A 13,162-nucleotide genomic window follows, 5' to 3' on the forward strand; every position below is an offset into this window, starting at 1 on the left:
GTTCCAGAGTTCCCATGCACTTCATTCCAAAAATAATTTTATTTACTAGATATTAAATAAAGTATGGAAGGAAAAAAGAGCTGCAAGGCTTGGTCCATGTCACTCTCTAGCCCAGCTCTTCTCGTGTCTTGCCGACTTTTTTGGGCATTTTCTTAGCATGGGGATCTTCTAGCTCCTTGGCCTTATAGTAGTGGGGAGCCACTTCCAAAAGCCAGCTGCTTTCAATCTCCAGTACCTGTAAGAGGGAGCAGAAATCAATAGGGTTCCTTTACTTCCAAATCAGAATTTTTTTTTTTTTTTTTTTTTTTGGTTTTTCGAGACAGGGTTTCTCTGTGTAGCCCTGGCTGTCCTGAAACTCACTTTGTAGACCAGGCTGGCCTCGAACTCAGAAATCCGCCTGCCTCTGCCTCCCAAATGCTGGGATTAAAGGCATGCACCACACCTGGCTCAAATCAGAATTTTAATTGTGTGGTCTAAAAAGGATCCTCTTTCCCCACTGACTCAGGGCAAGAAAAAGACACCTGGTCAAAGACAAAAACAAAAAAACAACTCAGGAGGCAGAGGCAGGCGGATTTCTGAGTTCGAGGCCAGCCTAGTCTACAAAGTGAGTTCCAGGACAACCAGGGCTACACAGAAAAATCCTGTGTGTGGGGGGGGGGGGGGAGGGAAGACACCTGGCTACTTCTCACTAGCAGGGCAGACTGACCCTGACATGCGCTTATGTGAGCCTGAGAAAGACCTGCAAGGAAGAGCCTGCAGCTCAGGACAGACTTCAGCTGCTTAATGTGTGGTATGGCCCAATACTTGGTGCACATTTTATTTATTCCAGAACCAAGGGCCTCATGCTTGCTATACAAACATTAATTTCCTCAGCCCTCCCTCTATTTTGTCCATATTTTTAAAATTTTTTATGTACATTGGTGTTTTGCCTGCACATGTTTGTATACTACTTGTCAGATCCCTGGAACTGGAGTTCCAGGCAGATGAGCTACCATGTGGATGCTGGGAATTGAACCAGGGTCCTGTGGAAGGGCAGCAGCCAGTGCTCTGAATGAGATTGGCTGAAGATCCATCTCTCCAGTTACGTTTTTACTTTTGATGTATGTGTCTATGCATGGATACCATGCCTGCAGAGGCCAGCAGAGGAAGTCAGGATCCCTGCAGCTGCACTATATGCACTTGTAAACTGCCTACCATGTGGGTGCTGGGAACCAAACCTGGGACCTCTGCAGGAACGGTGAGTGCTCTAAACCACTGAGCCATCTCTCCAGCCCACACTTTCATTTTGAGGAAGCGTCTAAGTTGCCTCCATAGGCCTTGAATAGATGACCCTCCTGCCTTACCTTCTTGAGTACCAGGGACTACAGACTTACACCATCAAGCCCAGCTTCAAATATTTACTGAGTTATAATTATCCGATCTTGGAAGACAGCTGAGAGAAAAGATTTCCTATATTTACTTGTAATGGTGCTGAGGACTATACCACTGAGCTCCATCCCAAGCATACATTAAACCTAATTTATATCTGATTACATTTGACCCTACCTTAAATTCCATGCCAGTCCCATTCACATGAATTGAAGATGCCAACATCTGCCCCCCATTTCCACACATCTGAGCAAGCACTAGTCCCTTACCTGTCTCATGAATTCCTTTGTGGTCAAGACAAGCTCATGGTAGAGCAACCAGCGTGGCTGTTGTTCAAAGAGAGAGGAGTTGGGATGGATAAACACTGTTTGCTGCTGCTTCACTGTGCGGTAGCCGCTCCGAGTCAGCCTCGCCGTGTGGTAAAAATAACCCGAAGTGATGGCCTAAGGAGCAGGCAAGAAAAGCAGGTCAGGCACCACTAAAAAGGTGAGGACTCAGTGAAGAACCCACTTGATGTGCTATCTAGGGAAGAATGGGCTCCAATAAACAATACCCTGGAGAGACCGCAGGCAGGGAAGCTGCTGTGGCCCCTTAGTAGTGGATTCAAGAAATGCTAATCTGAAGCCGCACACCTTTAATCCCAGCACTTGGAAGGCAGAGGCAGGCAAATTTCTGAGTTCGAGGCCTGCCTGATCTACAAAGTGAGTTCCAGGACAACCAGGGCTACACAGAGAAACCCTGTCTCGAAAAACCAAAAACAAACAAACAAACAAAGAAATGCTAATCTGGAGGTGCAGTGATGTGAATGAATGAAGTATATTAACAGTTTCTTCTGAGTTTGAAACATACCACACTGCCCTTTAACCTGCTTCAGGAAGTCCCAGAAACTGACCAGATTCACTAGGTCCCTTCCTGCTAGAGAAAGCAATAAGTGCTGTGTCCCCCTCACACAAATCAAACTGCAGAGTCTTTGCCTCTGCCTCCTGAGTGCTGGGATTAAAGGCGTGCTCCACCATGCCTGGCCAAACTGCAGTCTTGAGATCTGACCAGCTGCTTGGAAGAAACAGAAACCAATGAAGTTAGCTAAAAGAGGTTAGACCAACCAAGTCACTTGGAAAGGACACCTTCCAACGTGATGAGGAGCCTGAAGCTGTGCGATGTGATCCAGGGCTCCCAGCTTTTGTGAGCAGCCACCTATACTGGGATGGGCTTTGGTGATGCTATCGTTTAGACATTTCTGCAAGTAACCCAGTAATCCCCCACCCGTATTGCTATAAGTAAACCAAATAAACTTATTGGTTCATCCAGTTAGACTTTGGTGGTATTTGTACTTTGGTCTGTCGTGGGCTCCCTATCTGGGGTGAGAGATGTGTGTAGCATCTCCCCAGGAAAAAGTTTTGTCACACAACAAAGTGACTCCTGCAGGTTGTCCATTGACTTACACATGCACTTACACATACACATGAAAGAAAAGACGGGATGCCAGGTGATGATGGCGCACGCCTTTAAACCCAGAGCACGGGAAGCAGAGGCAGGTGGGTCTCTGAGTTTAAGGTCAGTTTGGCCTTCAGAGTGAGTTCCAGGACGGCCAGAGCTGCACAAAGAAACCCTGACTTGAAAAAAACAAAAAGAAGAGACAATAGGAGAAACAAGAAAACAACAACATCAAAAACACTGACCTTTCGCACACGAACGTAGTCACCTTGACAAGAAGTCAAACCAACTTCCACACGCTCCAAGAGCCCCTCCAGTTGTTCCCGCACATCCCTGGCTCGGCGCATGGATCTGAACTGTACAAAGTTTTCATAGCACCATTGGGAAGAGTAGCCACTCTCAGCCCACTGTGAAGATGAAGGGCCTTAAGTACACAGCAGGACTCAAATCCCCCAGACTTCCCAAACTCCCACTTGCCCAGTGACCTGTGTGTACACATTTAGCAGAACCAGGTGGTCCCCACCAGGGAGGAAGAAGTTGACACGGGCATTGTCGGCATGGACGACCTTATCCTTGGGCCGGTAGAAGATGGAATTGTTGACAGACAGCATAGCAGCCACGGTCAGGATCTCTTCTGAACAGCTGTACCTTGAGCAGGGTAGGAAGAGGATAAAGCCAAAGAGAAACAGCAAAACCCAAATGAGAGCAGACACAGATCCTGATCCCAAACACAGCAGGGGGACATCTTCTTTTCTAAGACTTGCTGTATGTGTATAAAAGTTTTGCCTGCATGTATGCCACATGCCCAAGGAAGTGAGAAGAACTGGAGTAACAGATGGTTGTGAGCCACCATGTGACTGTTGGGAATTGAACTTGGATCCACTGCAAGAGCAACTAGTGTTTTTAACCACTGAGCCATCGAGCCATTGCCCAACCCGGATGTTGTTTAAAGGCGGTCCCATACAGACCTAAGAATCAAGTTTTAGAAGCTGCAGCCTTCCCAGCACCCATCACACACACATGGGCTTCTGCTTCCACCCATGCTCCTGGGTTTTACTTTATTAATTGGTTTGTTTTCTGAGGCAGGGTCTTACTATGTAGCTCTGGCTGGCCTAGACCTCAGGGATCCGCCTGCCTCTGCCTCTGCCTCTGCCCCTCCCCCTCTGCCCCCCTGCCCCCTTGCCCCCCTGCCCCTCTGCCCCTCTGCCTCTGCCATGACTGCTTGTCTCTGGGTTGTAGCTGCACTAACCATTGTGCCCACCAACAATCACTGTAAGGTACAGGACAGTGATTCACCTGGGCCTCATAAGGGATGGTAAGACTTCTTAAACAATATTTACTAAAACCAACCAAACAAAACCAGTAACAGCATGATAAAGAGTCAAGGAGAGAGAGAGGATACTTGAGGTGAGGAAGCATGACCAGCTTGTGCCAGGACCTGGGTGGGTGGGAGGACTTACTTCTCCGAGGCCAAGATCATTTTAGACAACATGGGATCCACAGGCAGCTCTGCCATCTTTCGACCAGACTAAAAAGAAAAGGGAAAGGTGAGGCCGGCTTCCCTCCGATTCCTTCCACCATTACAGAAGGCCTTGGCACACACACACCCTCCCCCAGGGGTCCCTGGGGCCATCCGATGTCTCCTACATACTGTCCCAGCCTGTGCTGCCGCTGGCTCACCGTGGTGAGTTCTCCAAGGTGGTTGAGGGCACCAAGGGCATAAAGCTGCTCCAAAGCCAGCAGCAGGGTCTCATATGGAGGAGGGTCCAGGAAGTCAAAGTGCATCAGGTCATGGATCCCTGGGGAAAGGAATAAAGAACGAGAGAGTGCGGCACAGGTCCCAGGCATTCCAGTGCCCAATCAAGGACTTGGGCAGCCCGATCACCTAAGCTCTTTAGCAGCAGCACAACGTTGCCCAGGCTTGTCCTCTGTATCTCAGGAACAGTGGTCTCCTCTAGCTCATGCTGATAGGCCCAGGCCGTATACAGGCGGAAGCACTTCCCGGCAGCCACTCGACCTGCACGGCCAGCCCGCTGATTGGCTGAAGCCTAGAAAGAAAGGAGAGGCCACACACACACACACACACACACACACACGCCTGGTCAGTGTTAACTCAGAAGTATGTTAAGTGATAATCCCCATCCTCAACCGTTACTTGGGAAGCCAGCTTTCTCGGGGGCGGGGTGGTATGTGTCCCCCTCTGGGCTGACCTTGCTGCAGGGTGTGACCGTGAGTGACTCCATGCCTGTACGAGGGTTGTAGCTCTTCTGCTTGCAGAACCCTGGGTCCAGCACATAGATGATGCCTTCGATGGTGAGGGAAGTTTCTGCAATGTTTGTTGCCACAACCACCTAAGTGAGAGGATAGCGTCACCCGGGGACCCAGCCCACCTGGACAGCCTGAGAAAGCACGATGTAGGGAGGGTAGGGCCCAGGGAGGCTGTGTCCACATCAGGAGATGAGGTGACAGGCAGGCAGGGCTGGCAGTCAGCAGGGGCACGATAAAGAAACAACACTGAATTCAGGGCTGCATGTCGCATTTATCTGCCCTCATGTCTCACTTCTGACAGCAGCCTCCTTGCTCCCCTCCCTGCTTCTGTCACACAGCATGCAGAGTGCTCCCTTTAAAACATGTAAACCTATCAATTCACACCCAGGTCCAACCACAGAACTCCATCTATGCCTGGACGACCTCACCCCTAGCTGCATGTCTGATCACAGCTCACACCCTGTGCTCATCCCAGCCCTCCCTCCGAGTGCTCATCCTTCTGTGAGATGCTCTGCAGCAGCTCTCCTCCCCTCAGCAGAGCAGTCCTCCCTCCTCCTTCCTCTACTCTACCCTGCCGCCGTTTATGGGGCAGCCTCCCACCACTCGAGAAAGTCTGTTCCTCCTCTCCACAGACTTCCCATGCTGCCCGCATCTCTTACACGCCCAGCCTCCTCCCATCAGACTGCAAGTCCTCTGGTGCACATGGTGGATCCTTGCCTCGGCCCTCTCCCCGTGCAGCATGTACTGGGCCTTGACGCCGGGGCCTCCCCCATGCTGGTTAAGTGCCTGACCACTCAAACCCCAGCTCCAGACCCTCAATACATAGTTGTTCAGTGAGAGTCTTATCTCTAAAACCTTTTGGTTGCCATTTGCCTGTCTAAAGTCTGAACACTACAACAGCTCTGTCCTGGCCTTTGGCTGACTCAGCTTTGTCTACAGCATCTGAAACTCCTAAACTCACTCCTCTTGGACTTCAAACACACCTCAGCTTTCCTCTAGGACTTCCCCAGCCAGTTTTCTCAACGGTCCAATATTAAGTATGTCCTGACATACACTGAACTTAAAGCTTGTATCTCTCAGCTAATATTTATTTCATCTCTCTCCAGCTGGAAGGCCAGGGCCTGGTTGCTCCTCAGCTGTGTCCAAATAGCCAGGCAAACAACTTGGGACGAAGGGGACAGCACATGCCTTGGCTGTGTGTGGTGCAGGAGGAAGGGTAAGGTTTCTCTCACTGACCTTCCTGGCCCCAGGGGGTGTGGGCTGGAAGATGCGAGCCTGCATGTCTGAGGGCAGGTTGGCATAAATGGGCAGCACCAGGAGCTCCCGGATCTTGGAGCCCAGCCTGCGGCAGCGGTCCTGGAGCATCTCACAGGCAGCCTCAATCTCCTCCTGAATGTGGAGCAGGATGGCAGGAGACCTCTAGTAAGTCACAGGATCCACACAGCAGGCCCATCCTCCCCTGAAACACTCCAACCACTTCCCACCACAGTAGACACCTGTCCCGTCAGGAACACCAGTATATCTCCAGGGGGCTGGGTCACGTGGATCTGCAGCACCGACACAACACAGGCTTCCAGGTAGTCAGCCTCTGGGGCCTAGGAAGGAGGAAGATACAGGGTCACAGAAGGGCCACTTGCTGAGGCTCTTGTTCCTGCTCAGCATCTTTTATCCCACCCCTCTCTGGGTGTCCACTAGACCCTTCCCTTGGGACATTCTCCTAAACCAGCCCCAGCTCCTGTGCCTCACACTAAAGCCCATCCTCCCAAGGGGCACCTTGGTATAGAAGATGTCAACTGGAAACCTGCGTCCAGGGATTCTGAAGACAGGGGCGTCATCAAAGAAGGCAGAAAACCGGGCAGTATCCAGTGTGGCTGAAGCCACCAGGACCTTGAGCTCAGGTCGGAATCTAGCGACGTCTTTGATCAATCCAAAGAGAATGTCTGTGTGCAAGGTCCGCTCATGAGCTTCATCCACCATCACCACACTGGGGAGGAAGTAGGAGAGTGGTGAGGGAGAAGGGACAGTGGACTTAGCAGTGCAGAGCTGGACCAAAGGGAGGGATGGAGGGACCTAAGGTGAGGGGAGGCTAGGGAGAAGTCAAGCATTCCAATTATGTCATTTGGGCAGGTGGTGAGCATGGTGGTGGGGATTCCGTGATCTGTGGCCCATCTGGGCATTGGACAAGAAAAGCAGTCGCGATGGGGCTGGTAACATAGCTCAGCAGTAAACGTGTTGGCCACCAAGCCAGCTGACGGAGTTTGATCCCTTGAACACTTGCACATAGTAAAAGGACAGAACTGACTCCTCCAAGCTGTCTTCTGATCCTCTACATGTGCACACATGCATACATATATACACACATACATGCCATACATATATATATATATATACATACATGCACATATACATATATACATACATACACACATGCTCATACATATATATACACACACATTCATACACACATGCACACACATACACTTACACATATACACATACATGCACATACATATATATACACATACATGCAAATACACACATGCACACACATTCATACACACATGTACACACATATATACACTTACACATATATACACACATACATATACATACATACACATATACATATACATACATGCACACTCATAAATACATATACACACAAAATTTTTTTCAATACATAAAAGAAAGGCAGGGAAGAGTCCAGATTCCTTTAATCTAGGGTTGGAACAAGTCAGCTATCTCTGGATCAGTCAAGAGACTGCTATTCTTACTGGAAGAAGTGGAACTAAGACCTTAAAGCAAACAGGGGGTGGCATGGTGGCTTTTGCTTGAAATCTCACAATCTTGCTTGCTGAGATCCACAAGACTGAGGCCAGCTAAGGTTACATAGTGTACTCCAGGCCAGCCTGGGCTACAGTGAAACCCAGTCTCAAAACATTAAAATCATGGGGCTGGAAAGATAGCTCAGCGGTTAAGAGCACTGACTGCTCTTCCGAAGATTCTGGGTTCAAATCCCATCCGTAATGAGATCTGACTCCCTCTTCTGGTGTGTCTGAAGACAGCTAAAATGTACTAACATATAATAATAAATAAATCTTAAAAAAAAAACAAACAAACAAACAAAGGGGGCTGGTGAGATGGCTCAGCAGTTAAGAGCGCCGACTGCTCTTCCAAAGGTCCTGAGTTCAAAGCCCAGCAACCACAAGGTGGCTCACAACCATCCGTCACGAAATTTGATGCCCTCTTCTGGTGTGTCTGAAGACAGCTACAGTGTAATTACATATAATAAATAAATAATAATGGCCAACTGGCCCCACTGGAATAAAGAGAGTTTAAAGGAATCTCTGAGGGGAGTCGGTAGTGAGGCAGTGAGGTGGGCATCTCATGAGAGGCTCGCAGGCACGCACACACCTGTAACTTGCAAGGTCAGGCTCAGAGAGGAACTCCCGGAGTAGCATTCCATCTGTCATGTAGCGGAGAACAGTTCGCTCTGATGTGCAGTCCTCAAACCGGATGCTGTAGCCCACCTGGTCATAGACAGTCAGGAGGTTGGAATGTCCAATGCCCAGACCGGAGGTGCGGGGCAATGTGAGCAACTTCATGAATCCCCAAAGACCTCACCTCATTCCCAAGCTTCACACCCATCTCCCGGGCCACTCGGGCTGCCACACTCATAGCCGCCACTCTCCGGGGCTGGGTGCAAGCAATCTTCATGCCCTTCTTTGTGTAACCCTAAAAGGAGAGAAGAAAGGGTTATTCTTCTGCTAGACATGCTGTCCTGAGCCAGGCAAGGCAGGGAAAAGAGAACAGACAGAAGATGGAAGCCGGAGAAGGACAGGCAAGATAGAAACCAAGGGCCCCAGGGGATGCTGCATCGGTCCTGCAGACCTTTGCTTACAACCAGGGCTCTGCTAGACTTGAACTGACCAGGGACAGACTGGCTGGGGCATACCCAGAAGCAATGGGAGACAAGAGGTCAAATAGTAGGAAAACAAGGCTTTCACTCTTACTTCTCTGGCCCCTGCAGAGGGAAAGCGGGGCCGAGGTCATGCAGGATGGAAGCCCAAGAGGGTCAAATCTATGATATCCATCTCCCTGCTCTCATGGGAGACCAGTACGTGCTTAACTCATATCAGGCGTGAATGTGACGGCAGGGAGAACAAAATGACAGAGAGAGTGTCCTCGTCAGTCTCAAAAGCCTCATGACTTAGCAGAAAGGATGGGACACAAAGGGTGTCTGTCAGGACTGACTCAAGGCCTGGGCCACACTGTAATGACTGACCTCCTCAAAGAGGTACTGTGGGATCTGTGTGGTCTTTCCGGAGCCAGTCTCGCCTTCGATGATGAGGACCTGATGGTTGGCAATGGCGGTCAGTAGCTCCTCTCGAAAGGGGAACACGGGCAGGCTGCGGCGCACGGCCTGGATAGACTCCTTCTGCTGGGCCTGGGCTGACAGGGGCGGGCCTGACGGCTCCTGGGGATGGGGACAGGGATGGTGAGGTCCCCACCACCTTTAGAGGCCCTCGAGTCAGCATCCCAGACTCTTTCTCCCTCTCACCTCGTCACCCTGGAGCTGAGCAGCACGGACAAACTCGATGGTCTCGTCCTCCTCCAGCACCAGCTGGTACTTGGCCTCCTGCGCAGCAGCATCTCGGGCTCCAAACTTCAGGGATGCAGCACCCAGCTGGGCCTCCTCCCAGCGCCGCTGCTCCTCTCCCGGCGCACCCGATTCCTCCTCAACGATGTCCACAGCTCGAGCTGGCTATGGAGAGAGACAGGAGCAGGGAAAACTTAAGAGTGGCCAGGGCTGCCCGGGTCCTCCCCACCACTGCTTCTACCAGCTATGAACGGGAGAGGGGAAGGACTAGCCATCGTGCCGCCTCTCCCACGCGCAGGCAGGGTTTCCCTCACCTGCCCTCGGGTCTCCTTGGGCATGTGGTAGCGATTAGTGGCCTCCAGTTTCTCCTGCTCTCCGGCTGCCCGGTACTCCCGAGCCAGGTCCCGCACACGTCGCTTGTACTTGAGCTCCCTGCGCTCATGGCGGCTCAGCTCCACGTCTCCAAACAGGACCTCCTCATCAGCCAGTTCCGCCTCCAGGTCCTCCAGTTTTTCTCGCTCCCGCTTCGCCAGGTATTCCCGACGAGACTTCTTACGGAGCTCAGGGACCTGGGTCAGGAAGGGACAGTCAAATCCTCATCCTACCAGCACTGAAACACTGCTCCCTGCACACTCAGAGTGTGAAAAACTCCAAAGAGGAGGCTGTGGGGCCTTTTGGTGCTAGCTATTTTGTGTTTCATCAAGTCTCAGAGACACAATGACTTGATTCTACCAAGGCAAGAGGATTTGTAGCTTTCTCCTTCTACAACTCAAGTCCACTCTTTTCCGGTTCCTGTCAGGCAGGCCCCTCTCCTCTAGAGCCTGACCACCCAGACACATCTCTGCACACTCCCTCTGTGACCCTTCCTGCTACGGGCGACCACTCCAGCCAGCCATCTTTGTCTTCAGACACTGCTTTTTGAACCCAGGGTCTCACCATGGCTTTCCGATCTTCCTCAGCCATCTTGAGGCGCTTCTGAGCCTCTTCATAAGCCTAGAAGAAATCATGTAAAGGGATGTGAGGCCAAAGATACCATTGCTGTCAGGATGACTAATGTCCTTCGCTGCCCCTCCTCAGTGGAGAACCTCTGTTGATCTCAACCAGACAGGGAGAACCTTAGCCAGTGAGCCCACGAGGAACCCAAGTGGCAATTCCCAGAGACAACTCTGCAGTCAAATCCAGACTTACCTGACTGACTCTCTTCAGCTCACCTTCTTATCTGACCGTTCCAGGACATTCCGGGTCCGGTCCTTGTCCCGTTGCCGAACCCGCTCTGCAAAGGCATCCCGTTCTTCCAAGTCCTGGAGACGCTCACGCTCCGTCCTTTCCCATTCATCCTCTGAGGCTGGCTTCTCCTCCGTGGGTGATTTACTCCCCCTGAACCCAGCAAACCCAGCCCAGTGTATCAAAGGGGGGGGGGGGTACCGAGAAAGCTTAGCATCCCCACAGACGACAGCCTGCTCCAACCCCCTCTCCTTCCTCCTGACTTACCCTGTCTTCCTCTTCCCTGACTCGGAAACCTCTTCCTCCTCTTCCTCCTCGTCCTCCTGGTGTTTCTTTCTGAGGTGTTTCCGTCTCTTCCGCTTCTTCTGGAGGCTGCTCCCGTTACTACCCACTGCCTCCTCGCCGCTCTCGCTGTCTTCCAACAACTTATAAGACCGGTTTTTCTCTAGCAGGGCTCGGGCCTCTCGCTCAGCTACCCGAGCTGGCTTTTCCACCACAGCCTTCCGTGGCACCTGCCGGTAGATATGACAGCTCCTGACCTCGGTACCCTCATTTGCCTACAAACGGGTTACTTTATCTAAAGCCTGTCTCCATCTTTCTCTTCTTCGTGGTCTTGTTCTACGGTCACAGCTCAACAGGGCTCTGCAGCTTCTGAACATCCTTCTAGGAATCCACTGAGCAAACAATGACTGAAAGCCATGCCGTGGTGGAGGGAAAGAACCGGCACTCACAGGCTGTACGCTGACAGCCTCACATGGGCATATGCACGAAATAGAACTTCTTCCTAATTTTAATGACTTACTTTTATTTTTATGTGCACTGGTGTTCAGCCTGCAACGTGTGCTGTGTGTGAGGGTGTTGAATCTCATGGAACTGGAGTTACAGTCGTGAGATGCCACGTGGGTGCTAGAAATTGAACCTGGTCCCTCTGCAGGAACAGCAAGTGGTCTTAATTCCTGAGCCATCTCTTCTGGCCCCACGATAGAATTTTTTTTTTTTTTAAAGTATCGGTTCTGAGCTTAAGTAGTTTACGTTCTAAAACCCATTTTCTTTTCACGATTTATCTTTCATTTATTTATATGTATGGGGTACCTGGCAAAGGCCAGAAGCCCTCTGATCTCCTTGGAGCTGGAATTACAGATGGTTGGGTGCCACTAAGCCTGGTTGCTGAGAACTGAACTCAAGTCTTCCAGATGCACAAGAAGGGGTCTTAACTGCTAAGCCATCCTTCCCCAGCCTCGATCCTATTTCCTAAATGCTAATTCTCCTAGCTCTGTTCTCAGTGACTCTTTCCCAGCGCTGGGGATTGAACCCAAGGCTTACTGTATGCTAGACAGACATTCTACTAACTAACCTACATCCTTAGGCCTGGGGTATGTGCTGTAAACTAACAAAGGCTCTAGCTTAAAAATGTATGTAGATTCCCCTCTCTTGAGTCTTCTCCACAGACCTGTATACACCCAGCACCTAGCACGATATCTAGATAACAGAGGGAAAAAATTAAATGGTGGACGGAACCAAGAAAGAAAGGTCTCTCTGTCACGCCACTACCAGGGAGGCTCGCTGCAAGTTCTTTTTTTTTTTTTTTTTTTTTTTTTTTTTTTTTTTTTTTTTTTTGGTTTTTTCGAGACCGGGTTTCTCTGTATAGTCCTGGCTGTCCTGGAACTCACTTTATAGACCAGGCTGGCCTCGAACTCAGAAATCCGCCTGCCTCTGCCTCCCGAGTGCTGGGATTAAAGGCGTGCGCCACCACGCCCGGCTTCGCTGCAAGTTCTAAGCCAGCCTGTGTACTATATTGAAAGTTGCAGGCTATCACAGAATAGACAGCTACACTGCGTACGTGCCAATTCGGCTGTGAGTGGCCTGCCCCGGCAGCACACACCTTGCTCCAGAGCTTCAGCGCGAAGTCCCGTGCCGGCCCCCCGAGGTCCAGGGTGTCGGTGTCCCGCAGGCGCTGCACGAACTCCTCGGCGGAGGCGCAGCGCTGTGCGGTGCCGATCAGGAACTGCGCGACGTGACGCTCGCTCAGCCCCAGCACCGAGTGCAGCTCCTCCTGCACCCATCGCTCCAGCCCCGCCGGCGTCGCCATGGCGACGCGTCCTGCTCCGGGCGCGCAACCGCGGAACGGCCAGGACTGAGGCGGGGACAGGGCCTGCGGTGCTACCGCTTCGCTCCGGCTGCCTAAGAGACTCCAATTCCACAGACCGCGAAACCCGGAAAGAGTCGCGCTCTTCCGGCCAGGGCTCGACGGTGGCTGGGCGGGTTCAA

The 13,162-nt window shown here is 51.3% G+C and overlaps 1 protein-coding gene across 1 annotated transcript; it reads right to left on the reverse strand.

The window, feature by feature from the left end:
• Positions 1-20: 20 nt before the first annotated feature.
• Dhx16 (DEAH-box helicase 16) lies at positions 21-13,099 on the reverse strand. The gene is made up of 20 exons (XM_085833337.1): positions 12,777-13,099; positions 11,162-11,406; positions 10,882-11,047; positions 10,607-10,663; positions 9,985-10,239; positions 9,632-9,835; positions 9,356-9,547; positions 8,695-8,805; positions 8,485-8,600; positions 6,844-7,054; positions 6,567-6,665; positions 6,307-6,459; positions 5,013-5,153; positions 4,688-4,850; positions 4,483-4,601; positions 4,263-4,330; positions 3,288-3,450; positions 3,048-3,209; positions 1,638-1,811; positions 21-235 (listed from the first exon to the last, which is right to left on the reverse strand). Exons 1-20 carry the CDS (start codon positions 12,981-12,983, stop codon positions 107-109), a joined length of 3,135 nt encoding a protein of 1,044 aa, XP_085689463.1. The 5' UTR covers positions 12,984-13,099; the 3' UTR covers positions 21-106.
• Positions 13,100-13,162: the final 63 nt, after the last annotated feature.

This window comes from Mus caroli, unplaced genomic scaffold (genome assembly GCF_978045245.1).
Source record: "Mus caroli unplaced genomic scaffold, Mus_caroli_1 scaffold_18, whole genome shotgun sequence".
Classification (NCBI taxonomy): Eukaryota; Metazoa; Chordata; class Mammalia; order Rodentia; family Muridae; genus Mus; species Mus caroli.

What these genes read in the sequence shown, in the direction of transcription:
- Dhx16 (XM_085833337.1), bottom strand. Translation starts at nt 12,983, where the DNA reads ATGGCGACGCCGGCGGGGCTGGAGCGATGGGTGCAGGAGGAGCTGCAC. An exon ending in TCAGGGAAGAGGAAGACAGG is followed by an intron (nt 11,048 to 11,161) that starts GTAAGTCAGGAG and finishes TGCTGGGTTCAG; the next exon opens with GGGGAGTAAATCACCCACGG. An exon ending in CTCAGCTCCAGGGTGACGAG is followed by an intron (nt 9,548 to 9,631) that starts GTGAGAGGGAGA and finishes CCCCATCCCCAG; the next exon opens with GAGCCGTCAGGCCCGCCCCT.